At 44.5% G+C, this 26,529-nt stretch overlaps 2 protein-coding genes, 1 long non-coding RNA gene and 1 pseudogene across 4 annotated transcripts; 2 read left to right on the top strand and 2 right to left on the bottom strand.

Moving 5' to 3' along the window:
• Positions 1–220: 220 nt before the first annotated feature.
• On the bottom strand, positions 221–3,204 carry LOC112881576. Of its 2 annotated transcripts, XR_003226493.1 has the most exons (4): positions 2,832–3,204; positions 2,277–2,704; positions 1,728–1,908; positions 221–620 (listed from the first exon to the last, which is right to left on the bottom strand). XR_003226493.1 is itself a non-coding variant. In XM_025946344.1 (3 exons), exons 1-3 carry the CDS (start codon positions 2,941–2,943, stop codon positions 1,786–1,788), a joined length of 663 nt encoding a protein of 220 aa, XP_025802129.1. In that variant the 5' UTR covers positions 2,944–3,203; the 3' UTR covers positions 1,460–1,785. The 2 variants fall into 2 exon arrangements, 1 of the variants encoding a protein (XP_025802129.1); XM_025946344.1 differs by lacking the exon at positions 221–620 and having other exon boundaries at positions 1,460–1,908; positions 2,832–3,203.
• Positions 3,205–8,554: 5,350 nt separating this feature from the next.
• Positions 8,555–9,630, bottom strand: LOC112883083. Its single transcript, XM_025948309.1, has 2 exons — positions 8,730–9,630; positions 8,555–8,614 (listed from the first exon to the last, which is right to left on the bottom strand). Exons 1-2 carry the CDS (start codon positions 9,245–9,247, stop codon positions 8,590–8,592), a joined length of 543 nt encoding a protein of 180 aa, XP_025804094.1. The 5' UTR covers positions 9,248–9,630; the 3' UTR covers positions 8,555–8,589.
• Positions 9,631–12,721: 3,091 nt separating this feature from the next.
• Positions 12,722–19,995, top strand: LOC112883593 (annotated as a pseudogene).
• A 2,120-nt stretch (positions 19,996–22,115) lies between these two features.
• LOC112879356 lies at positions 22,116–25,620 on the top strand. The gene is made up of 2 exons (XR_003226037.1): positions 22,116–22,459; positions 24,863–25,620. It is a non-coding gene; the product is annotated as an uncharacterized LOC112879356 (long non-coding RNA).
• Positions 25,621–26,529: the final 909 nt, after the last annotated feature.

Raw genomic sequence — 26,529 nt, 5'->3', positions numbered from 1 at the left:
CGGAGTTCCAAAAACCTGCTAGTACCTGGCGGCCTTGTGATATTAAGCAGAGCAATGAAGTAAATTAGAGAAATTGAAATTTTCTTATGCTTTATTATCGAATGTAGATGCTGAAATTTGATTTGTACATATGGGATTAGAGCTGCCTTTTATTTTTGTAACTTTTGAATGGAAATACAAAAGCGTTACCACTCCACTCAGGAGTCATGCATGAGGAAAATATTTACAGGGCGACAGATTCGAAGACCAGAAATAAGCAAATTACATTCTAAGTATGGGAAAAGGCTATGTAAAACACTTCATCTCGATAAGGACTGACTAGTTTTCCAAATGCACCGTGCACGCAACCATATGCAAGGTGCACAAAAGAACAAATTAAATATGTGAATAAACACGCAACAAACTAACAAACAATCTTTTCTTCTTTTCACATGGCCTTCTTCCTTGTGTCGGCATCACCGGAGCAACGATGCCACTTGGCAAGTTCGTCTCCCTGGCTCGCTCCATCCCATTCACAGAGACTTGCTGGAGTTGGCTTCTTTTGACCACCTAATAGGGACGGCAGATTTTTACCCCATGGTATTCCTTGCATTACAAGTGAGTTACTTCTTCTTTTTCCCCTGAAGTTTTTGCAATAAATTGGGTCATTAGCAGTGGTAAGAAACAAGTGTGCCTTTGTTTGACAACAAGTCAACAATGATCCAGGAAATGGATTACTACTTTAGTTTATCAGACCTATGCCAGAAGCCAATTAGAAGCTCTACTTGTAATTATATTGAGCAAATTTTTATTGAGATATCCAATTTACAAATGTTATTATTTTTCTCAAATATTGTCTTGTACCCTGGGCTACTCGACAATGAAGCGTTTATCTTTGTAGATCCAGTGAACCTTTCATAAATGTTTGAAAAAAGTTTGTGATGTTCAGAACGGGAACGTTTCCCGGTTAGCTTAGTTTGCCGGGCGGTCGCACGGACACTTGTACTTCGCATCACCCGTGCACAAATGGCCAGATTGGTGGCATGTCACTGTGTGCACCTCGACACACAGTTTAGGGCGCAAAGTCGGCCAGCAGGGGCAAGAATTTCAGCGCAGGAGGGATTTTTGGGCAGATGTTGACTTTTGAATAGAACTTTCTTTGAGAAAAAGATGGCTAGGGCACTCTCCCCTTACCGACCAAGGCCTAACTGATTAGGGTTACACTGTTACAATATAGTGCTACAAAGGCTCTACACCCTACTAATTTAATACACTATGTTTAGGTATAAACAGTTTAGGATAAGCCAATTAGTTTATTTTAAAACGAATTTGATTGTCCTAAATTTCATATATATTTAAAAATGGAGGAAGTAATCGAAAAGAAATTCATTTAATTTAAGTAATAGAAAACTACTTCTAGCCTATTAACAAATCATTTGTTGAGTAAAATAAAAGTGTCATTCATAGAAATCCGCTCATGGAAAAAGGTCAAGAGGAGGAATTATTCATGTTCAGTTAATAACTTCTCGATTAAGCATTTCCTATTTCGGCACAAGTCAAATAATCTTTCTCTTATCTATCCGCTTGAACAAACCTAGCTATAATAATCCTTCCTTATCTGTATGTAATAAACCAAGGTCTAAGAACCCAATTATTTACAACCAATACAAACTATGTGCAGGTACGTGTGGTAGTGTACATTCAGAGTTTCAGACCACTTGGCCGTAGCATATCTAATAAGTTGCTACCTGCTACCATTGCAACTTGTGCTTGATGATGATACTCCATTCTGATGAAGTGATGAGATCAGAACCCATCGTAGAAGCCACCAAATGATATGTTGGCCCTGGTTGATGCTCCTCCTGCCCCCATCACGGATGACATGGCCTGGTTCAGCCTTGAGGTCTGTTGCACAACCTGCTGGATTCTCTGCACATCAAAGCATCTTCATCAGCCAAACTTCTCATGGATAAGACGAATAGGCTACAGCTGGAAGTTTCTGAATTTATAAGAACAAATAGCTTAAGCCGATCCAAGAATCTCCTAATTCTTTTTTTTTTAGCATAAGGACAAGATTGGATGGCCGGCGAATGCATTTAAGATGACAGGAACGCCCAAGTTGGGCCATCATAGTTAATCCAAGTATACAGAGAACCACAAGTAATAAGATAAGTTTAGTTGCCTGTCAAGCTCAAACCTTGCATATTCTGCATTAATTAGGTCAAAAGACTCATTCTAGAAACAAAAAGGGATTGTGGATTAGGTATACAAAGACAATACTGAATGAGTCATCGAACCTTATCATCGCCATAGAACTGCAGCTGGATCTTCTGCTGCTGCTGCCTGTGGTGGTGCTGCAGCCTGCCGCCGATCAGGAAGATGCAGACGGTGGCGGCGGCGAACCCGAACGAGCACAGCGCGCCGATCCCGTTCACCTTCAGCTTCCCCACGCTGAACACCACGCACTCCGGCCGCGCCTTTTTGTTTTCCGTCTTGACATCCTCTTCTTCCTCCTCGGCAAATTTGTCATCGTCGGCCTCCTTGGCGTCAGAGCTCTCGAACGCCTTCTCTTCCTCATCCTTGTCAGAGACCATCAGATCGGCAACACTAGGCACTGGTTTGGTCTCATCCAGCACGACGCCAATGTCCTTGCACTCGACGTCAGGCTCGTCGGCCACAGCAACATCTCCCGATGGAGGCAGAACATGTTCCTCTGTTTCTTGATCTGGCATGCAACCGATCACAAGAATAAGAGTCACTGCTGATCATGATCAGGATTAAGTAGATCAAGCACTGAAGTTTCCTTTTTTGTTTTTTTTGGTTTTTGAAAAAAGAGAGCTGAAGATTCTTACCATTAAGATGCATGCTGCCATGGCCCATGGAGAAGCTCCTCTTGTCAGGCAGGACCTCCCAGTCCCACAAATCCTGGCCTGCATCCATGGGAACACCTGCTCCTCTGTCCATGGCAAGCTGATGCAAGAACTAAAGCTGCAGGATCTAGCAGCTACACAACAGCACGAGCTTAGGCAGCAAAGAGTAGAAGTATCAAGGGCCTATATAGAACAGTTGCTTTCCAAGCATCAACTTGATAGGATTCCTGTCTTTCCCCTCTCTCTTCCTTCACTGCAGGGAAACAGGGTGCCAGTGGGAGGAAGCTATAAACGAGTGCAGGAACACGTCAGCATCACACACACGGCTTGGAGCTCCTTGCAGCAAGGGAGACGGCCGGGAGAGAGGAGCTTGTGTGTGGGCTTGTCCTTCCTGCTAGGTGACAAGGGTGAAAATAATGGCCTTTGGGGCCTACCACTCTGGACTTCTTCCTCCTTCGCACTCAAGCTTCCGCTGGACCGTTCTAGCAGAGCTGTGCTGTGCATTATTCATAGCAAATCCATAACAGGAAAAGTAAATCTTGCATGGGATGAAAACAATGGGCGAATATCTAAGTCTTGTTACTCACTCAAGCTGATAAATTAGGTAAAATATGCGATAATAATCGATCACTGATTATTCTCAGTAGGAATGATTTTCTATGATATCCTGGCATCTAATTCACATCAGAGTTACGTTCAATTCATCTGATCAGTAGCTCAGAAGAACTATGCTGCCTTGTAGGTTGTTTCCTGTATCATAAAGCTCCCATGTTTATCCTGTTTTAAGGAGACATGGCTAACCTTTGACATAAAATTCAAGAACATTCCCAGAAAGTAAATCACAATTAGATGCTGACTTTAAACAATAAATTGAAATATTGAATACATGCCAATTTGATATGAAACAAAGTGTGGTTTACAGGTTAATCAATAGGCAGATCTGGCGTTACGACACCACTTCTTTCTTTAACGTAATTTGACACAACACATCATCACGAAGGAGTTGTGAAAAGGAAATGAAGCCTAAAGAAAACAAAGACCGACCGGAGTGCAAACCAGAGCACAGGCTATGACAACGAGAGGCACGGTCAGAAGCTTCTGTAGAAAACCACTGTTAGAAATCTAGGCAATTTTCGGTATATTTTAATTCCAAATATTACTAGCAATTTCATGACATAGATGAGTGATAATGTGTTTAAGAGATATGTGCATGTGTTCATGTTATTCTCACTAATAAGCATGAACAAATAATTAAACCAGAATAGGTTTAGTATGTACCCCAAGGCGGGACCAGTGCCGGGGGCACCGGTTGCGCCGTTACCAGCTGGAATAGACATGCTATTCGACTGGCCTTGCTTGAAGTAGCCGAACTAAGTCGATGCAGGAAGGTGTTCGCAGTGCAGTCCCACGAACGGTTACGCCGGGAAGTAGACGAAGTAGTCGTTCGCACGAGCGGTTACGCCGGGAAGTAGACGAAGTAGTCGTTCGCACGAGCGGTTGCGCCGGGAAGTAGACGAAGGAGTCGTTCAGGGAGCGAGCAGTCGCGTCAAGACGCTCCCCAAAAACCTAATTGCCCGCGTCCCGTGCAGGACCTTCAGCGAGCAGAGGTTCCGGAGGCCCTGCTCTCGCTAGACCTGTGCGCGCAGTGCTAGCGGTGGGGAAAGCAGAAAGCAGCTGAGGGAGAAGGGAGAGGTCTCCTGAAGAGGAGTACCTTGAGAATGCTTGAGATGAGTGAGGATGAGAGGAGAGGGTGCTGGCTTATATAGGCACGAGATGACTCAGGTTCAACGAACCTGGACGTCATGAATGGCTTTGATGAGCGGCAGTTAATGTGCCTCAGGTTCAACGAACCTGGACGTCGTAAAGAGCCTTCAATGTCTGGTCATTAGTATCGACATTAATTCTCTGTTTTAATGCTCTTTACTGCAAAAACGTTCTCATCTCAGCACATCGCACCGCACGTCACGTCACGTCACGTCCGGCCGCGCACCGCACCGCACCGCACCGCACCGCCCCTCGCCTCGCCTCGCCTCGGCCTCGGCCACGGCCACGGCCACGGCCCGGCTCGGCGAGGCGAGCGAGCGCGCGCGCGTGTGGTTCACCGTCCTCCTCTTACCGGCTTCTCAAGCGGTATACACAAAGTCCACCTTTTAAGTCGGTTGAGATCCTCCTCAATTCCCGGTACGGAATTAAGCATTGATTCCCTAGCATTAATAGTGGGCTTTAAATTCTTTTAATTGATAGAATGAATGGGCCAAGCCCATTACTCCAACAATCCCCACCAAGAAATTCAAGCCGCACTAGAAATGCCCTCATTTCCTCATTGATATACCAGTATTCGACAGAGACTGTTAAGTTGAACTTCCATCTAGGACAAAGGCTACACTTATTCACAACTGTGCAATGGACTATGCCTTGAATTGCCAGTTTTGTGCAAACAAGTTTGACCAGAGCCCTACACTGGTACTAGGCTGCAAGAGCATCCCCGCGGTTTGGAGCTTATAAGTCATACTCCAGGCCCTTCTTGAGTTTTTAGAGAATACCCAGTTCTCATAGACCATGACCAGTAGTCAAACTCATATAGGTGTGTTCCTTTTAGATGTTCTGTAGGACAACATCTTTGTTTCAAGAAAACAACTCATTTGTTTTAAAGAAACCACCTGGAACACATTAAGGTATAGACCAACCTGCCATACAGATTAGAAGAGAAATGCACCTTATACACGGAATGAGCCCTTTTCATAAAGGTTCTCTTCTCACAGTCAGACTTTAGTTTGTTTCACCATCCTAATTCACGGGATCTCCGATCACATAGGACAGGTTTCCACTATAGAATGACTCACGTGGGTCTCAAGCCCAATTCCATAGATGCATTGTCTATCACATTTCGTGAAAAACCCTTTGTAAACTGATCTGCCAGATTTTTAGCCGTCTGAACATAGTCCAGGGCTATAACTCCGGAGTTCCTCAATTTTCTGACAGATTTCAACCGCCTTTTCACATGTCTAGATGACTTCATGTTATCCTTTGAACTGTTCACCTTGACAATTACCGTTTGATTGTCACAGTTCATTAGGATTGCCGGTAATGGTTTTTCAACTATCGGCAAGTCCATAAGGAGCTCACGAAGCCACTCAGCCTCAACAGTGGCGGTATCTAATGCTGTGAGTTCTGCTTCCATAGTTGACCTCGTTAAGATGGTCTGCTTGCAAGACTTCCAGGAAACAGCTCCACCACCAAGTGTAAACACATATCCACTTGTGGCCTTTATCTCATCAGCATCAGAGATCCAATTTGAATCACTATACCCTTCTAGTACCCTTGGGTACCCGGTGTAGTGAATTCCATAGTTCATTGTCCCCTTCAGATAGCGCATTACTCTTTCAAGAGCCTTCCAACGATCATCTCCCGGGTTTGAAACAAACCGGCTCAGTTTGCTTACAGCAAACGAGATGTCAGGTCTTGTAGCGCTCGCTAAATACATTAATGAGCCAATGATCTGAGAGTATCTCAGCTGATCTCGCATTATCCTTTTGTTCTTTTTAAGAATTAAACTGGCATCATATGGTGTTGAGACAGGTTTATAGTCGCTATAACCAAAGCAACTTAACACCTTCTCCACATAGTGAGACTGTGTAAGAATCACCCCACCATTGATCTCTTTTACCAGTTTTATATTAAGGATAACATCAGCTTCTCCCAGATCCTTCATCTCAAAATTTTGAGATAAAAACTCTTTGACTTCCTTAATCACATTAAGGCTAGTGCCAAAGATCAGTATGTCATCCACATACAAGCACAAAATCACTCCTTCAGCCCCACCATAGCGATAGTACACACATCTGTCAGCTTCGTTCACAACAAAGCCGGCAGAGGTCAAAGTTCTATCAAACTTTTCATGCCACTGCTTAGGCGCTTGCTTGAGACCATATAAAGATTTTAACAACTTACAAACCATTCCTTCTTGACCCTTTGATACAAACCCATCCGGCTGATCCATATAGATCTCCTCTTCTAACTCTCCATTGAGGAAAGCCGTCTTAACGTCCATCTGATGAACGAGAAGACCATAAGAGGCTGCCAGGGAAAGTAACACTCGAATTGTGGTCAATCGGGCAACTGGTGAATAAGTGTCAAAGAAATCTTCTCCTTCTTTTTGGGTATAACCCTTGGCCACAAGCCTAGCTTTGTACTTTTCAATAGTACCATCTGGCCTAAGCTTTTTCTTAAACACCCACTTGCATCCAACCGGTTTACATCCATAAGGACGTTCAACAACCTCCCAGGTTCCATTAGACATAATAGAATCCATCTCACTCCTTACTGCTTCCTTCCAATAGTCAGCATCAGGAGATGAATATGCCTCTTCAATGGTTCTGGGTGTATCATCTATGAGGTATACAATGAAATCATCACCAAAAGACTTTACAGTCCTTTGTCTCTTGCTCTTTCTCGGAGCATCATTGTTATCCTCCTCAGGATTTTCTACAAGTGTATGTTCATTGTGTTCTATCGGCTCAGCAGAGCCATCATTCTCGATGAACTCTTGCCTAGATGAACTTGTTTCATCTCTCATGGGAAAAATGTTTTCAAAAAATGTAGCATCTCTGGATTCCATTATAGTACCAACATGCATATCAGGTACTCCAGATTTCACTATTAAAAATCTATATCCAACGCTGTGAATAGCATAACCTAGAAAGATACAATCCACAGTTTTAGGTCCAAGCTTACGTTTCTTGGTTATTGGCACACTCACTTTTGCCAAACAACCCCATGTACGTAAGTATGACAGTGTTGGCCTTTTCTTCTCCCATTCCTCGAATGGAGTTATCTCTTTATTCTTTGTAGGAACACGGTTTAGGACATGACATGCAGTCAATATAGCCTCTCCCCACCATTCCTTGGAAAGTCCCGCTGTATCTAACATGGCGTTAACCAAATCCGTTAGAGTGCGGTTCTTTCTTTCGGCAACCCCATTTGACTGAGGTGAATAGGGAGGCGTCCTCTCATGAATAATACCATGTTCCTCGCAGAATAAAGTAAATAAATTTGAGAAATACTCGCCACCACGATCTGACCTAACTCTTTTGATCTTTCTCTCAAGTTGGTTTTCTACTTAAGTAGTGTAAAGCTTCATCTTTTGACTTCAACAAATAGATGTAACAAATCTAGTACAATCATCAATCAAAGTCATGAAATATTTTTTTACCACCTTTTGTCAACACTCCATTCATTTCGCACAAATCGGAATGAATTAATTCTAAGGGTGCCAAGCTCCTTGCCTCCGCGGTCTTATGAGGCTTACGAGTTTGTTTTGATTCAACACATACATGGCACTTAGAATTTTTGACAAAAGTGAACTTTGGAATTAAACTCAAATTAGCTAAGCGCATCATACAACCAAAATTAACATGACAAAGCCTCGAATGCCAAACATTTGTTTCATCAACGTTAATAACATTGTATGCAACTTTATTACAAACATCTGACAAAGAAAGACGAAACAAGCCTCCGCTTTCATAACCTTTTCCAACAAAAGTACCAAACTTAGACAAGATACATTTATTGGACTCAAAGACTAATTTGAAACCATCTCTACACAGAAGAGAGCCGCTGACTAGATTCTTCTTGATGGTGGGGACATGCTGCACGTTCTTCAGCTGCACGGTCTTCCCCGAAGTAAACTTCAGATTTACCGTACCAACACCAAGAACACGCGCATGCGATCCGTTCCCCATCAGCAAGGAGGAAGTCCCGCCGGTCTGGTAAGAAAAGAACAAAGAAGCATCAGCACAAACATGAATATTAGCACCAGTGTCAACCCACCACTCGGGTGAACCAAAGACTGAAAGAACAGTAGATAATAAATTACCGTACCCCGATGTTCCTCCAGGCTCGCTAATAACCATGTTGGCGGAGTCGTTGCCTTTGCGGTTCGGACACTTTGCAGCAAAGTGATCCGTACTACCGCACACATAGCAAGCTCCCGTCTTCTTCTTCTTCTTAAAAGTGGTTGTCTTCTTAGTCTTTGGTTGGTTCTGCGGTGGCTTTTTCTTGTTCTTGTGGGAGTTGTTCTTTTGAACAAGATTGGCACTTGAAGCACCAACAACTCCTTTCCCACGTATGTCCTTTGCTCTCGCCTTCTCCTCAACATCAAGAGTCCCTATGAGTCCATCTATTGTGAACTCTTGTCTCTTGTGTTTTAGAGAAGTAGCAAAGTCCCTCCAAGAAGGTGGCAGCCTAGAGATTATACCTCCGGCCACAAACTTATTGGGTAACACACATGGGGACTCTTTGCTGCAATTTTTGAGATCTTTTGCTAGAGTATGTATTTCATGAGCCTGTTCCACTACAGAACGGTCTTCGACCATCCTGTACTCAAGGAATTGCTCCATGATATACAACTCACTCCCGGCGTCAGATACTCCATATTGAGCCTCAAGAGCATCCCACAATGCTTTGCCAGTTGGCAGCCGGATATAAGAATCCACCAGGTTATCACCGAGAACACTTATGATCAAGCCTCGAAAGAGGATATCAGCCTCATCGAATGCACTCTCTTCCTCTGGAGAGAATTGCTCAGGCTTACCCTCTTTCACATGGATCACTCTCGATAGTGTTAACCATAGTATAAGCTGCTCTTGCCAACGTTTGTAATTTGAACCATCAAATGGTGGTGGTTTGATTGATGCAGCAAAGCTAGATACCGAAAGCCTATTAACAAGATTAGGTTTTTGGATTGTTAGAAATCTAGGCAATTTTCGGTATATTTTAATTCCAAATATTACTAGCAATTTCATGACATAGATGAGTGATAATGTGTTTAAGAGATATGTGCATGTGTTCATGTTATTCTCACTAATAAGCATGAACAAATAATTAAACCAGAATAGGTTTAGTATGTACCCCAAGGCGGGACCAGTGCCGGGGGCACCGGTTGCGCCGTTACCAGCTGGAATAGACATGCTATTCGACTGGCCTTGCTTGAAGTAGCCGAACTAAGTCGATGCAGGAAGGTGTTCGCAGTGCAGTCCCACGAACGGTTACGCCGGGAAGTAGACGAAGTAGTCGTTCGCACGAGCGGTTACGCCGGGAAGTAGACGAAGTAGTCGTTCGCACGAGCGGTTGCGCCGGGAAGTAGACGAAGGAGTCGTTCAGGGAGCGAGCAGTCGCGTCAAGACGCTCCCCAAAAACCTAATTGCCCGCGTCCCGTGCAGGACCTTCAGCGAGCAGAGGTTCCGGAGGCCCTGCTCTCGCTAGACCTGTGCGCGCAGTGCTAGCGGTGGGGAAAGCAGAAAGCAGCTGAGGGAGAAGGGAGAGGTCTCCTGAAGAGGAGTACCTTGAGAATGCTTGAGATGAGTGAGGATGAGAGGAGAGGGTGCTGGCTTATATAGGCACGAGATGACTCAGGTTCAACGAACCTGGACGTCATGAATGGCTTTGATGAGCGGCAGTTAATGTGCCTCAGGTTCAACGAACCTGGACGTCGTAAAGAGCCTTCAATGTCTGGTCATTAGTATCGACATTAATTCTCTGTTTTAATGCTCTTTACTGCAAAAACGTTCTCATCTCAGCACATCGCACCGCACGTCACGTCACGTCACGTCACGTCCGGCCGCGCACCGCACCGCCCCTCGCCTCGCCTCGGCCACGGCCCGGCTCGGCGAGGCGAGCGAGCGCGCGCGCGTGTGGTTCACCGTCCTCCTCTTACCGGCTTCTCAAGCGGTATACACAAAGTCCACCTTTTAAGTCGGTTGAGATCCTCCTCAATTCCCGGTACGGAATTAAGCATTGATTCCCTAGCATTAATAGTGGGCTTTAAATTCTTTTAATTGATAGAATGAATGGGCCAAGCCCATTACTCCAACAACCACCTCAAAAAGTTGAGATGCAATCCTAGATAGAGATGGACATTGGACAATCATGCTGGAGTCAAATTCACAAACTGACAATTTTAAGCCAGAGAGAGCGATTTCGTTCCTATCACGAGAGTTAGAGCTGCAATTCATCCACTCCAAAGAATTTTTCTTTTTCAACAGTACTTGTATTTCACAAGAATGGAAAAACTAATAACAATATTGTGATAACAAGCCTGGAAGAAAATCGGTCAATTTAAAACTAGATTGGCATAACTTCTGACGTGGCTTGGCAAAGCTACATTTTCATCTTTTTTAAATTATGAATACGAGCACGCTGAACACGATAAAATGGTTTTTATTACTCCCCACGGGATAGTGTTCTTCAAGGTTCAGAAAACCAAAACCTTACATTCCATGTAAGTTTCATAAACAGTAATTCAGGTGTTCAAGCAAATATTCAGGATTCAAAGCAGGCATTCAAATTCCAGTCAACTTTCAAGTGTGAAAACAAAGTTTCAGGAGGTTTAAAGATGCAAGACCGTTTCAAATAAATGTTTTAAGAGAAAACTTGGCAGGAGCTGTCTAACCACTTAAGGTAGAAAAGCAATGACAATTTTCATTTTCACGCTATTTTAGCAAAATCCAAAGGGATTTAGTGAAGAAATAATGAAGCTCCGGTCAACAAAAAGTAAAATGAGACACATTCAGACACCATGGTGCAAGATATGGACGATGTGCTAAGATGGAGATTACTGGTCCTAGTTACTAGGTACTGTTAGTTAATTAAAGCTGTACTTGTCTGTCAACCTGTGCTCCGGGCTAATTAGAACTAATAAAAAATAAGACTTATAGCTAATAATTATAATTATAATTATCTATCTCACATCCTCTTTCATCTATTAAATATTCTAGCATATACTCTAAAATACATATTTATCATTATCTAGTTGCAATAGATTTTATTTTGTATCACACCTCCATGTGCGTTTGATATATATTTAATTGAATCATTTGTGAATTGATATTCTTATCTCTTCCATTATACATAAATACAAACATATCATGGGTAGTATTTTTATATAAATAATAATATAAATAATATATTAATAATGATATAAATAATAATTTAGAATTTTATATTGGTGCACTTAATATTTTGTTATAATTATATAATTTGGATTCAGATTTAGGGGTTACTTTAACTTTTAATAATAATATTTGAATAATTTATATGCAAATTTATGGGGTTATTTGCATTATTTTTATAATGGCATAGGTGGGTAATTTATATGAAGATCAGGGGTTACTTTAGATTTTATAATGACAGAGGTGGGTAATTTAGATACATGTTTAGAGGATTACTTTAGTCTATTTTTATAATGGTAGAAGTGAGTAATTTATTAGGAAAGATAATAGATCCAATGATTATTATGATTAGAGTTGTCGGATTAATGACATGATATTTCTGATTTTTATAAGAATTTTTAGAATTTTTCTATTGTTTAGAGTGTCCATCTAGGATTGTAGGTGGTTTAATGTGCAGGTTTCAAAAGGAACCTAATAGTAAGATTTTGATTATGTTTTACTGATTTATAAACATAAAACGAATAGCCCCCGGGATCGATGTGTTGGAGGGTATGGAGGGACGCCACCTGGAAGTTGGAATTATTTTTTTTTGAAAATTATGGAAGTTGGAATCCCGGCGACCGTTGCTTCTGCTTCCGGGGAGGGACATCGGGCACGCCTTGACTGGGCACTGGCAGACCAGCTGCCAGTTGCGGAGGCGGCAGCGGCTGAAAGGCGACGGCGAGCAGCGGAGCAGGAGCGTTGTGTGGCTGCTGCTGTGTGTGGCGCAGCAGGCCAACCTCGGCCACGGAAGCTAGGTCAGCCGAGGTCCACCAGCGCTCAATTCTCCGGCCCACCAGCCCAGGGAAGCTGCAGCTGCGCAGGTTCATGAGGGGGCCCATTCTTTTTCTGTTCGCCTCCCCCTCCCCTCGTCCTCGGCGCGCCGCCGCGGGGCTCCTCCAGGGCCCAGCCGCGGCTGGCGCTGGGGCCGCCGCCCGTCCGCCTCGCCCCGCTCGCCGGCAGGGTACGTGCCGGTTGCTGCTCTGAAGCCGGCAGGTCCTGGCGGCTCGACCATCCGTTGCAATGGTAGCCCGGGAATCCAGCCAGCGACAGGCCAACACGTTCTTCTCCGCGGGCGCACGCAAAGGTCCGGTGATCGAATCGAACCCCTTGCTAATCTTGTTCCTGCTGGTTCATCCTTCCCGACAGCCCCGGCCGCTCCTTTGCTTTTACAGCACAAAGAGAGACGAGATTATGCTTTAGCTTTGGTCGTCAGGTAGCTTTGGTGAAATCGAAGCTAGAAACGCTGAGTCCCAATGCGCCTCCTTTGTGCAGTACAAGCACCAAAGTGATCACAAGGATCAGTAAGCTTCGTCACAAATGTACAGAGGATAGTTTTCTCTTTTTTTTTTACCTCATCACTTGCACCTGCTATCGCTATTGCCGACATTTCTCTAGAGCCCGAGTCGCTTTCTTGGCCTGAACCTTCAGCTCGGTGAGAAGTTCAGAGAGCACAGGTGCGTGCATATACATGTGCTTCTCTGCATTCGTTCATGTAATACCTGTGCTCAAGAGATGCCTCGCTCTAGCTAGTATGACTTGGGACCCAGACACCGATCGAACCAATGTTTGGTTGCATCCTCTCCCAAACTTTCTACAGAATATGGTGTACCTTTTGTGATTTGGTTATGCTGCAGGGTACTAGTAAACGAGTGAGTTTTAAGATAAAAAGGAAAAGGAATTCACAGGGCTCTGAACTTTTTTGGTCTTTATTGCTATAACCCAAGGGTAACTAATGCGTGGAAGATTGATCCCACATAATATTGGGGCTCAATGTGGCTGAAATAATTTTGAGTGGCATAGTAACATAAACATTCAGCTTCTCTTTGGCATATGTCCTTTGAGTGTGCTAGCAAAGCAAGCTAGGATGTTAATGCATCTTTTATCTTCTCATCATCTCAAAGCCAAAGATATGAACTGATTCAGTTCTCATCTGCACTGCAAATCAAAGTATATCTTCTCTTGCGTGCCTTGATATGCATGAAAATGTTAGGCTTGGTGGCCTTTAAAGACATTTGTCTTCAACTTATATAATCATTCTGATCATTAGCTATTCCATGCACATTGTTTTCTTATGACTTCCTCAACCTGGATTTGTTTATCCACATATACTGCTCTCAGAGCACAAGTCGGTGGTTTGCAATTTGGTTGAGCTGCAGGGTTAATAAAGAAATTCACAGAGCAGTGAACTTTTTTTTTTTGTCCAGGTTGCTAGCCCCAGGGTAACTAGTGTTTGGAAGATCGATCCCAAATAGTATTTGGGTTCAATGTGGCTGAAATTTAGGTGGCATTTCTTTAGATAAAAGAAATCTAGGTGGCATATTAACATAAGTATCGAGATGCAGCTTCTCTTTGGCATATAACCTTTGAGTGTGCTAGCAAAGCAAGCTAGGATGGCAATGCATCTTCTTTTCTGCTCTTTTCATCTCTGAGCCAAAGATATGAACTGATTTAGTTCTCGCCTGCAAACCAAAGTATATCTTCTCTTGCGTGCCTTGATATGCATGGAAACGTCAAGCTTGGTATCTTTTAAAGAACGTTGTCTCCAAGCCTTGATATGCCTTGATAATCATTCTGATCGTTAGCTGTTCCATGCGCATTGTGCTCTTACGACATCCTCAACCTCAACCAGTTTGTCCACAATTCCACATATACTGTTCTAAAAGCATATTGTGTGTGAGAGAAGAAAAGGGTGGTTATTGGTGGTGCTTCCTTCGGACACTGGTTGATCGGCACTGTGTGGCTACATGGATGAAAGAACTCAGAGCCAAGGTTGAGGATGTCAGCCAAAGGAACGTCCGGTATAGTCTCATCAAGGGCACTGGCCCCAAGCCTGCAAAAAGGGCTGGACCGTCAAGCACTTTGGATGGCATTGAGGAAACTAGGAGGCAGAAGGACCGAGCAAAAGTGGATCTTTCCCAACTGATCAACGAGGGGAATGACGATCTTAGAGTGATCGCTGTGTGGGGAACAAGTGGTCTTCTTGGCCAGACCACCGTCATCAAAGGAGAGTACAATAATCTGATGAGAAGCAAGAAGTTCAAGCTCTATGCTTGGATCAGGATTGTCCATCCTTTCAATCCACTGGACTTCCTTCAGTGCATCATGAGGCAGTTCTATCAAACTTCTCTTGAAGAAGCGCGGAAGACACAAGAAATAACAAGCATTGGGGCCCAGGTTCTTAAGAATATGGGGGTGATGAAGCAAGATGAGTTGGTTGATGCATTTACTGAGTATGTGAGTGAGAAGAGCTATCTGATTGTGCTTAATGACCTGTCCACCTTTGAAGAGTGGGACTGGATCAGCAAATATTTCCCAAACAACAAGAAAGGGAGTTGAATCATAGTATCAACAGAGCAAGGTGAAGTTGCAAGACTATGTGTCAGCCAAGAAAGTGTATTGTCAGAGCTCAAGCAATCATCTGTTGATCAGAGTATTTTTGCTTTCTACAATAAGGTAAATATTTATTGAAAGTTGAGGTTATGAACCATCCAATTAATTTATGTCTTGCTATCCATCTATAATTATCTTGATTAAATAAAAGTATTTGGGCTGCTGCATCTCATATTCTTTATGCTGCATTTTCACAGTCACTTGTATTAATATTTTTCAATCTTTTTTTTGGAATCAACCAACATAATAAAATGTGAAAGAATATGGAAATGAAATAAAACAGGATTACTTTGACAGTCAACAAACCAAAATAAGAGGTAGAAAGGGAACATTTTTAACCAAACCATCCACCCAGAGTTTCGAATATTATGGTTCACTTCGAGTGCTTGTCTCTGCTGCGATTAATGTCTGAGCTCTGAGGTGCAGTTGGACTAAACATTTGGGTCTGGGTGCCCCTCATGTTGTATTGTTGTGACAGAACGCCTGGGTTGTATTGGTAAAAGAAATGGACTGCTGCCAGTGCATGCCCCTTTCTCTGTTTGGATCCTCCCATGGGCATTATATGTGTACATTATAGGCATTATTATCTGTATTTCCGAAGCGGACTAGGATTTTGTTTGTACTAAGGATGCAGTTTAATTAGATTCATATAGCTAATACCACATTTAACGTAACTTTTCAAATTTAGACCTGCAAATTGTGCTACTGTTCTCCTAGTTCTGTATTAATTTCATACTTTTAGGAAAGTCCATATTAAGTAAAGAAAGAAAAATTATTACCTGGCCATCACAAAACCAGATTGTATGAGCTCAGGTTCAAAATAGGACTCCACATCCAATACAGTTCTAGCGGACTGACTGAATACATGTTAAACTGGGTTTAACTCTATAAAAGTAGCCAAGCAATACACTTCATTAGTATACTAGATTTCTTACAGTTTGAATTTGGAACAATACAATATTCTAATAGTTCGATTGTCAGTACTATAAATCAAGAAATAAAATAAGTTTGAACCATACAGATGCCTGTTATAATAACTTTTACTCAAATTTAGAGTTGATTAATCAATATGCATGCAGGTTGCAAACAATATTTAGGTTCTATAGTTTGCTGGATAGTCTCGTAACATTTTAAGAGCAAAAAATATTATTTAATGTTACAAATGGAGAGGAGAAGAGAGACTGAACTGCACGATTGTATTGGATAGCCCCAAAGAGAATAATATAGTATATGAAAGCACCCAAGCCCTAGAATGAAAGTACCCAAGCTCTAGAATAGAAAAAGGCTAAACTACCCTTGACTCGTACGTAATATTACACTTAACACCCCCCTCAAATGCAACGTGAATGCAATGACGTGGCATTTGAAGAGTTTGACACAATATAGTTGAACCTAGCAAGCAGACAGATAGCAGCAGCGACAAAAGATGGCTAGCGGGAAATCAGACCAGCAGATAGCAGCAGCCAGCAGAAACTGACCAAATTTGAATCGGCACAGCAAGGAGAAAATGGGTTGCAGCACAGCAACCGAAGATGATCCAGGCAAATGCAGAACTGCAGATAAAAGTGCGTGCAGTCTGGAGGCAGAGGAGGACAGGCGGTCGTCCTGGATGAGCAGACGGACAACCAGCGACGGGACGAGCAGCTGCGAGGAGGGGCAACGGAGATGGGGCCGCGATGGCAGCGGATGCAGTGCCGCGACGGCGGCAGGGAGGCGGGGACGGTGCCGCGACGGCGACGGAGGCAGGGCCGCGACGATTGAGCGCGACCTCGCAGACAGTCCGCAACGAGCGGACGTGCAGGGAAGATGGCGGCCACCTCCAGCAGCCGAATCCGCGACGGGAGAACGGCCGCAACGGGCCGAGTAGACGGCAGACGGCGGCAGCGACAGGCTGCACCGACCGCGAGGATGAAGACGGCGGCGGAGGAGGCGGGGACGGCCGGATCCGCGACGGACGGCAGCACGACGGGCGGCTCGAGGGACGCCGGCGGGCGGCAGACGGCGCCGCGACGGGCGGAGAAGATGGTGGTGGATCCGGCGCCGACGAGGAAGGTTACCGACGGGACCGCGAGACAAGGCGACGACGGACTGGCGGCGACGGCAACCGACGGGAAAAAAATGGGTACGCTGCTCTCTGCTGCTGCTGCGACTCGATCTACGTAATGGGTTTGGGGCTTGACTTGCCGCCCTTGACAACGCATCATGACGAATTGACGACGAGGGGACAACGCAGCATGACGAATTGACGACGATGGTGGCTGGCCGGATACCATGTTAGAATGGAGAGGAGAAGAGAGACTGAACTGTACATTGTATTGGATAGCCTTAAAAGGGGATAATACAGTACATGAGAGCACCCAAACCCTAGAATAGGAAAAAACTAAACTACCCTTGACTCATACATGATATTACACTTAATATTAAACACATACAAGATTGATAATGTGGCACAGAATTATTGTTCACTTTTGTTCAGGTTTATCAAAATGGAACCAAATTGACAATCCCAGGGTCTAGCTCAAATGAAGTCATAATCATCAGTACTGGCGACTCTTTGGTGCCTAGAGATGAGATTCTTGAGGATCAACATGTAGGCACCAATGACGAGATGGTCAGAAAGAGCCTTACTCGCACCGGGACAATTGCAGCTGCTTTGGAGGAATCTCTGCTCATCGGTCGAGAGAAAGAAAAGTATGACATTATCAATCTAATATCAAACCAAGATGCCCACCAACTTACAGTAATCTCTGTGTGGGGAATGGGAGGTCTTGGCAAAACTACTCTCGTCAAAGAGGTCTACCAAAGCCAAGAATTGAGCATCTTATTTGACAAACGTGCTTGCATCACAGTCATGCGGCCATTCGTTCTTGAAGAAGTTGTTAATAGTTTAGCTATGCAACTAGATGCAGCATTCTCATATAGGAAGGGCAATTTTGAAGAGTTGGCTAAACTTTTGGAAGGAAAGAGGTGTTTGATTGTCCTCGATGATTTGTCTTCTATTGAGGAATGGGACCAGCTACTACCAAAGCTCTCCAAAATGGGGAATACAAGCCAGATCATAGTCACAACAAGGGAAGAGAATATTGCAATGCATTGCTCACGGAAACCAGAAAACATACACAAGCTCAAAGTTCTCGAGTACAAGGATGCATTTGACCTCTTCACAAAGAAGGTACTGATGCAGTATATCTTTTGTCCATTGATTTCGTTTTTTAACTTATAAACACTACCAAAGAGATTTTGGAATAGGTGACTAGCATCGTTTACAAGTTGACGTAGTGGTCTTTTGTTTGTGCATTAACACACTGTGTCAAATACATTTTCTGGTGGGACTGTGGTAGTCAACTGCTAGGGATACAAACAGAACAAATATTTGTAGACCAACTAATCCAATGAAACCTGAGAAATCGTATGATTTGTGGTGAGGGGGATGGGTGCGTGGTGAAATGGCTTCGAAGCGAACGTTTGGCGTGGCAAGGCTAGTAGTAGTACTCAAGCGCAGGTTGTCAACGGATGGGCTAGGCTAGCGGTAGAATGGCAAGGACAGTGGCAATTTTAGCATGGGGATGACGAGAGGATCGGAGAAAGGGGGTGCTGGGCGAGCCCGTTCTCGGCCTGGAGATGGCACTCGTTCAAAAATTAAGTGAAATTTAAATGCACTAAAACTGAGGTGTTATAATTCACACGCATCGTATTGTCTGAAGCCGAAAGCATGCAAGGAGTAATGATTGCACGATATAGCTAGTCACTCGAATACGTAAATTATAAAGTTTACTGAATACATAATTGAAATTAGCAATACTTAAAAACTTTGTTTACCAACTACAGGTATTTAAGGATGCCACAAATTTGGATAACTATCCTGGACTGGCTGAAGAGGCAAAGCCCATTCTGAAGAAGTGCAATGGACTTCCCCTTGCTATAGTCACCATAGGTGGCTTCTTGGCAAAGCAGCCAAAGAGAGAAAACTGAACGAACATCTTAGCACTGAACTGGAGATGAACCAAGAGCTTGGGATAATCAGAACTATCCTTATGAAAAGTTACGATGGTTTACCGTATCATCTCAAGTCTTGTTTCTTGTATCTATCTATTTTTCCTGAAGACTACAGTATTCGCCGAAGACGATTGGTGCACCGGTGGAATGCAGAGGGTTACTCAAGCGAGGTGCGTAGCAAGTCTATGGGGGAAGTAGTTGATAGCTACTTCATGGAACTCATTGACCGAAGCATGATCCTACGCGTCAAAGAACCAAGAGGTAGTAGGAAAGGTATTTCCTCTTGCAAACTCCACGATCTCATGCGTGAAATCAGCATCTCAAAGGCAATGGAGGAAAATCTTTGTTTTAGAATGGAAGAAGGGTGCAGCTTAAACAACCAGGGCACCGTACGCCACCTCGCTGTAAGCAGCAATTGGGAGGGTGATCAAAGTGAGTTTGAGAGCATGGTGGACTTGTCCCGTATACGGTCATTGACGGTGTTTGGAAAGTGGAAGGCATTTTATATTTCTGATAAAATGATGTTGCTGCGTGTGCTGGACTTTGGAAGCACCTCAGGTCCTGTGCATTGTTAGATTCTTTAGCTTATGATCACTTCTGTTCTGTTAAGAACAGGAGAGAGATATAAGAGGAGTGGTTTTGTGGAGTGAAGCTAACAATATATATTTCTATATTATACAAGCTTAGATATGTAGGAGGGGTACATGTCCTTTTATAGGAATTTTAGGTCCGTGCTACAGTACCACTACAGTAACCGACATTATGTCAGCTAAAGCAAAATCCAAATTTACTAGTACTGGCAGTTGTCAACAGCTGCGTATAACTTAATGGCTAAGCAAAGTGCATTTGACCCTACTGGTCAAAACAAAACAAAACTCATAGATTATCTCACAGTGGATCATCACCTTGAGAAAATTGGGAAGCTCGTGCACCTAAGGTATCTTTCTTTAAGAGGATGTGAAGGTATTTTTCACCTGCCAGATTCATTGGGTAACCTGAAGCAACTCCAGACACTAGATATTACTAGGACACGAATAATCAAGCTGCAACAGGCCATCATCAAGCTTAGTAAGTTACAGCATGTTCGTGCGGGGGGACCTTATCATATATTATCCTCTTCTGGTGGCTCATATGATGAAATTCTGCTTAAACTAAGCGACTCAAACAAGCTTTCCATGTGGATGTGGACTGCCACTTTGATGGATTTTTGTTTTTCAATTTGCGGCCGCAAGTTTCTGGAGGGGATAGAGGGTGACTCAAATAGGCGTGATCTGTGCACTTTTTATTGGTGTGTCGTGCTCCCCATTATGGCGAGGCTTGCAGATCCATTTGCTGGTATTGTAGTGCCAAGAGGGATCGGGAAGTTAAAAGACCTTCACACTCTGGGTACCGTGAACATCTCACGGGGGAATTTGAAGGCCATCCTACAGGACATCAAAAGGCTCACCCGATTGCACAAGTTAGCGGTGACAGGCATCAACAAGAAGAACTGCCAAGAGTTCTGTTCCACCCTTGCCCATCTCAGCCGCCTGGAATCATTGTCAGTGTGCTCCTGAGATGATGCAGGCCTACGTGGCTGCTTGGATGACCTGCGCTTGCCTCCGAAAAACCTCCAGAGCCTCAAGCTGCGGGGCGCTCTGGGCAAATTGCCAGATTCGCTCGCGAGCCTCCAGAACCTTGTGAAGTTGAAGCTAGCATGCACCAGGCTAACGGAGGTGGATGGAACCATACAAGTCCTTGGCAAGCTACCAAACCTGGCCATCCTTCGTCTACGGTACGAATCTTTCACGGCTGAAGAGCCCAGTTGTTTCACTTGCTGTCGGGAGGCATTATTCCCGAGTTTGACGGTGCTGGATCTGGTATACTTGAATGGCATCAGCTCGGTGGAGTTTCGAGAAGGAGCAGCACCTAGGCTTGAGCTGCTATATTCCAATGGCGAAGTCTCTTTTTCTGGGCTGTCATCTCTCCGTAGCCTCAAGGAAGTCAAGATTGGTGAGCACTATCGTTACAGGCCAGAATGGTTGGAAGACGTGCGGGGCCAGCTTACCAGGAATCCAAACAAACCTGTTTTGAAGTTCAGAGAGTACTGAGGTGGAGCTCCGTACGCAGCCAGTCGATCCGGTGGTTTCCTTCACTTTGCTTGTTCACTATCCCCTTTTCCATTCTGTGTGTCTGAACGACGTTGCAATAGTATTTGTTTGGTGTGCGTGTGCGTGTGTGTGTGTGTGTGTTCATTTCCTTCTCTACTTCCTGTCGCCTGTGTCTCGACCTGATGCTGCCGGCGTGCTGATTGATTGCCCTGCAAGTTTTTCCTTTGTGTTATATATATATATATATATATATATATTGTGTATGAATCTGAATAAGTGGATAAATGGTATTTATGCTTCACCCTGCAGTACGGAGACTCGGAGGCAGTGGCATGTATTATTAGTTTATTACGAGCTGTACGTGCTTGTGCAAGCAATGAAGCAAGTACCGTTTGTTTGGACATGACTTGTTGCCAGTTTGTTTATTTTTCTAGCTCCATGATCTCTCAAATCTACGACTTGCAGTTTCTTTTAGTGCGTTCATGTGTGCGTGCATTCAGCTGCAAATCCAAGTATGCACAAGTCCCCGTTGTTCAGTCAGAAACTACTCTCTGATGAGTCGCGCACGCTCTGTGGCTTACTGATCATCATCATCACGCCTACTCCGGCGATGACCTGCTCCTCCGCCGGCAACGCCGGGCCGGGGCGGGGCGGAGAAGCGGCGGACGCGTAGTCGGAGTAGAGTAAGAAAAATTCTGTAGCGTGAGAGGAATTTGGCGCCAAGCCCGTTGGGTCCACCAGCGCCTACGGCCCGGCCCAACTAGCTAGCGATTGAGATTACCTGGAGCTGCCCTCCCGTCCAGCTTCTAGAAGCTTCCCGCCGCGCCGCGCCGCGCCGCCGCGGGAGCTTCGAGGCGGTGCCTGCCTGCCTGGCCGCGGGGGTGACCCCCACAAGCAACTCGTCGGCACCTCACCGGGGGCACGGGTTACTTTCTTCCCCTTTTCGGAGCGCTCCATAAGGTTCCGTTGGGGATTTGCTTCGTGGTTCAACCATTGGGATGCCTACTAGTACCTCCTTGTCCACCTGCGAATTCGGCCCGGGAATAGCGCGCCGTGTGGCATGTCATTAGCCCGTCCGTATGCGGCAGCGATGCCCAAGGAGGCGCGATCATCAGTCGGCGCCATACGGAATCTGGATCCTCTGGTATGTTCACTACTCTGCTCTAGTTTGACCCTCTGCATAGTGTGTTGTTCTGTGCGTATCTGTTCCTTCAATGGCGTGGCTCCCCCAAATAATTGTCGCTAGATAGGTAGCATATTAGCCAACTTCACGTTGTAAGGGGACTGTTTGAGAAAATGGTGGCTTAAAAATGCACTATATCATGGATTAAGTAATATTTGTATTTAATAATAAAATGCTAGATTACTTTTATACATATGAGCTTCTTGGCAAATAACATAAATCCTCATTTTTTAGTATTTTCATAGCCGTTTCCACTAAACTTACCATCAAATGAACCTTCCTTTGCTTGTTTGATAAATACTTGCAAATATCATTCAATATAAATTTTGCCTTTCAAATCATAATTATTACCCTAAGAACCAGTATTTTGTAAAAAGAACTACTTTAAAGTCTACAGATGTACCATGAAAATATCTCATACCTAATTTCTTTAAAAATCCACCACAAAAGTTTACATTATTGTTGTACATAGGAATGATAAGACTCTCTGGTGGCTCTATGTCGGCCGGATGTAACTTAAAAGAAGCTAAGTCTGTTTCCTGAAAAAAAAATGCAAAAGGAAAAAACCAAGCACAGCTCTGTAAAAAGGCATTTGTCTAGATGAAAAATATATATATATCTGTCACATTACTCTGCTTGCTGGCCATCATTCCTCATACACTCTTTTTTGGTACGGAATTGGCTCCTAGGAGCAGAAAACGGACCCAAAAGGTAGAGACACTGAGATAGGAAGGTGCAAAATCTTTGTCTAGTCTAATACATCAAAGACCTGCAAGGCAGAGGGTAAATAGGTGGCAGATCCCACAAGGAGTCAGATGGATCATTTCCCGTGTCAAACAACTCCTTATCCTGAACTCTGTCCATGCCGCCATTGGGGACTCTGTCCGTGTCAAACAACTCCTTCTCCTTCTTAATCTTGTCCACCTCTGAGCTTGCGGCCACCGAGCAAGCATTGTTGTTAGCCATGGTGCATCCATCCGTAAATGGCAGGCTGGTGTTGAGTGCCCAAGATTGTCCGTACTGCTGTGACGCCAGCTGGAGTTCTTCGCTTCCACTGATCAAGTATGGCCTGCAGACTTCCTCAGCTATGCTCTGAGCAGGGAGGATGGGAGTGCGAACTCCATTGCTGCTCATGGAGAAGTTGATGCTGGAGCTAGGACTGCTGCTGGGGCTGATGCTGCTGGTGGTCGTGGTGATGGTGCTCGTGCTAGTGCTGCTAGTTGCGGCGGCTGTGGTGATGGCGCCAGCACGATGGTATGCTGCGGGGAAGAAATTAACGGTAGGCGGGGCCGCATTCTTCTTCAGCTTCTTGTGGTTGAGGATGCCGCGGATCCTCACCGCGAGTGGTGAGTCCGGCGATGAGGCGTGCGCGCCAGCGGCGAAGTTGGTGCGCGTGTTTGCGCCCCTGAGGAGGCAAGCGGCCTCATCGTAGGCCCGCGCCGCCTCCTCGGCGGTCTCGAATGTGCCGAGCCACATCCGAATCTTCTGGGTGGTGTCCTTGATCTCGGCCACCCACCTCCCCGAGGGCCTCTGCCTGACGCCCACGAACTTGCCGCCGCCGCCGCCGCCACCACCACCACCACCACCACATTTGCTTCTCACTCTGGGGCTGGGCTTGGTTTCCTTTGTGACTGGCAGCTGGTAGGTGCATTGCTGCTGGGGATGGCTTTGTGGCAGCTGGAACTGGAGCTCCATTGGGAAGAATAGATCGAGGGCAAAAGTATCTTTGCAGGTGTTCTAAACTCTGGTCTGAACTTTGGGGGAGGAGCTGGTGTCTGAATATAAGGGGAGGCGCGATGTTGGGATGTTGGGTTTAGTGGGGGCCTTGTCATGTTCCCCTTGTCTCTGATGTCCAAATCTTCCTAGTGCGTTAGAGGATGGCTGAGTTTTCTAAGAGGGATTGGGGGCATTATGCTGTATTCCGTAGCTTATTTCAATGTGTTGATGTGGTCTTAGTGGCTGACATGTTTGTCCTTTACCCGGTTGACAAAATCAACCTTTGTTTCCCGGCCGTGAAACTAGCTAGGGTGACATGTTTGATGCTTCCTTGGTGTGGTTTACTGAACCATGGGTTTGAAGTTAAACCCCACCCCGTGGTCAGTCTTGTGGTTTATCTCTGAACTGTGGGCTGGGAATCCCAAAGAGTTACTGTGGTGTGGGCTTTGAACTTTCGAATAATTTACTGTGCATAGAAGTTTCCATCTTTCTTAAACAAATCCTTTTGTTGTTAGGTTCTTGACTTCAAGCTCTTCTATAGATCCATTTTAAGGGAGAGCGGTGGAAAATAGATCGAAATGCTTTGACTTCTATTGAATGCAGCTTATTGTTGCAATGAATTATCTGATATATCTTTTTATTCTGCAGGCCTTTGACACCTGCTGGTTCCATGAATATTGTATGAGATCCACAGAGGTTGCTGAATTTTTTGTGTACTACAATTTTGTAAGCCAAAAAAAAAATCTGCAGTTTACTGGTTACTTGTTCTCATGAGCCAGTCGCAAATTATAGAAGTTTCTATCTGGCCGGCACTGCATTAGATTAACTCAAACTGTGTGTTCTGTTTAAATGCTAATAGCATAATCTATCCGCTTTGTCCCTAGCTCTCTGCTAGCAGATATTTTACATGCCACACCATCTTCCCCAAGGAAACCGAGGCAGGTCATGGTGGCACGACCGTTTGCCACTTGGCGGCGCCATCGCATGGTTCATGTTGCTACTGACGACATGGGTGCCTGTCATAGAAGTAAACAAGAAAGACATCACCATATTAGAGTTGGAATTAAAGAATGGGCGGTGTGGTTAGCCACAATGCACACTGCAATGGCCGAGGCATGGTGCTTTGTTTAGCAGTCAGGTGCAACAGGGAGAGACCACAGACGTGGCTCCCATGTCTGAAGAAACATTCCTGGTGCTTGGTTCACCTGGAGTGCCTTTAAGAACGTTTGACCCGGGTTGTTGTCGCAATGTTGTAGTAGGCTTTGTTGAGTGTTGTTTCGTTCAGGACACTTCTAAGAACTTGATCTGTGGTGGTGATAAGTGGTAGCCATGTGAGGTGAGGGTTTTCAAGTAATTTTCATTCTTTACTGCACATTACTGGTTTCTGAAGTAGAAAGTTTCGTGGATGTGAAAGTGCGTTCATGTGTTAGTGTTACACAGTTAGAGATGGCAGTCTGCAAGTCAATGGTAGAGTTGGCATGTAGAGTAGTCAAGCTGCTGGTGACTTCATGAACAAAGTTTACATGCCGAAGTATTGAGCATGGCTGGTTAATCTATGTTGAGAAATGCAGATGTCAAAGTTAGTGGGCTCCATCATCTCCACTTAGAAAGAACTTTATTGTTAAACTAGTGCAGTACCGGCGAAAATTTTCCTTTTACAGTTTCTATCTAGAAAAAAAAGTAGTTGTGCATACTTCACATAGAAAAAAGAAGAAACCAGAAAGCCGCAAAACGTTTAGGCTTGCAATTTCAACTAAAATTTCAGTCACTGTGGATCACATATAAAATTCTTGGAACCAACAGGCAAAGGCCGGCAGAAACAGCCTAATATATTGTTATAGGTAGCCTCTGCTTCACCACCTCTGTTTCTCCGTAATGCACCTGTCCGGCCAATACTTCAGCTTTTCTCTGATTCTCGAGTGCATACCATGAAAGTTTCCTATTTTTTTAAGAAACACAGTATAGACGCAGACGCTCACAAATATACACGTGCACTCACCCTTATGAATACACGCATGCAACCCTGCCCTTATAAGTATCTCCGAAAGACTGAGCTGGCAAATCCTCGAGATTGACGAAGTCACCACCGGCGCCTCGAACGTCGCTTACCACTGAAACCACAACGTCATTAAATCCTAAAAGTTTCGCTCGCACAGGGAGTCGAATCCACCACTAGGCTATAGGCCCTTTCGCCCTTTAGCAAAATTTAGAATGTAGCCCCTTTCGCCCTTTAGCAGAATTTAGAATGTAGCTTGGATTTAAAATAAACCCTAGGCGATTTGAGATGAATTCCTCTATCCAAAAAAGAAACCTAA

The sequence above is a fragment of the Panicum hallii genome, chromosome 2 (genome assembly GCF_002211085.1).
Source record: "Panicum hallii strain FIL2 chromosome 2, PHallii_v3.1, whole genome shotgun sequence".
Classification (NCBI taxonomy): domain Eukaryota; kingdom Viridiplantae; phylum Streptophyta; class Magnoliopsida; order Poales; family Poaceae; genus Panicum; species Panicum hallii.
Note: the sequence above shows the minus strand (reverse complement) of the source record. Positions and strands in the feature narration are given on the sequence as shown.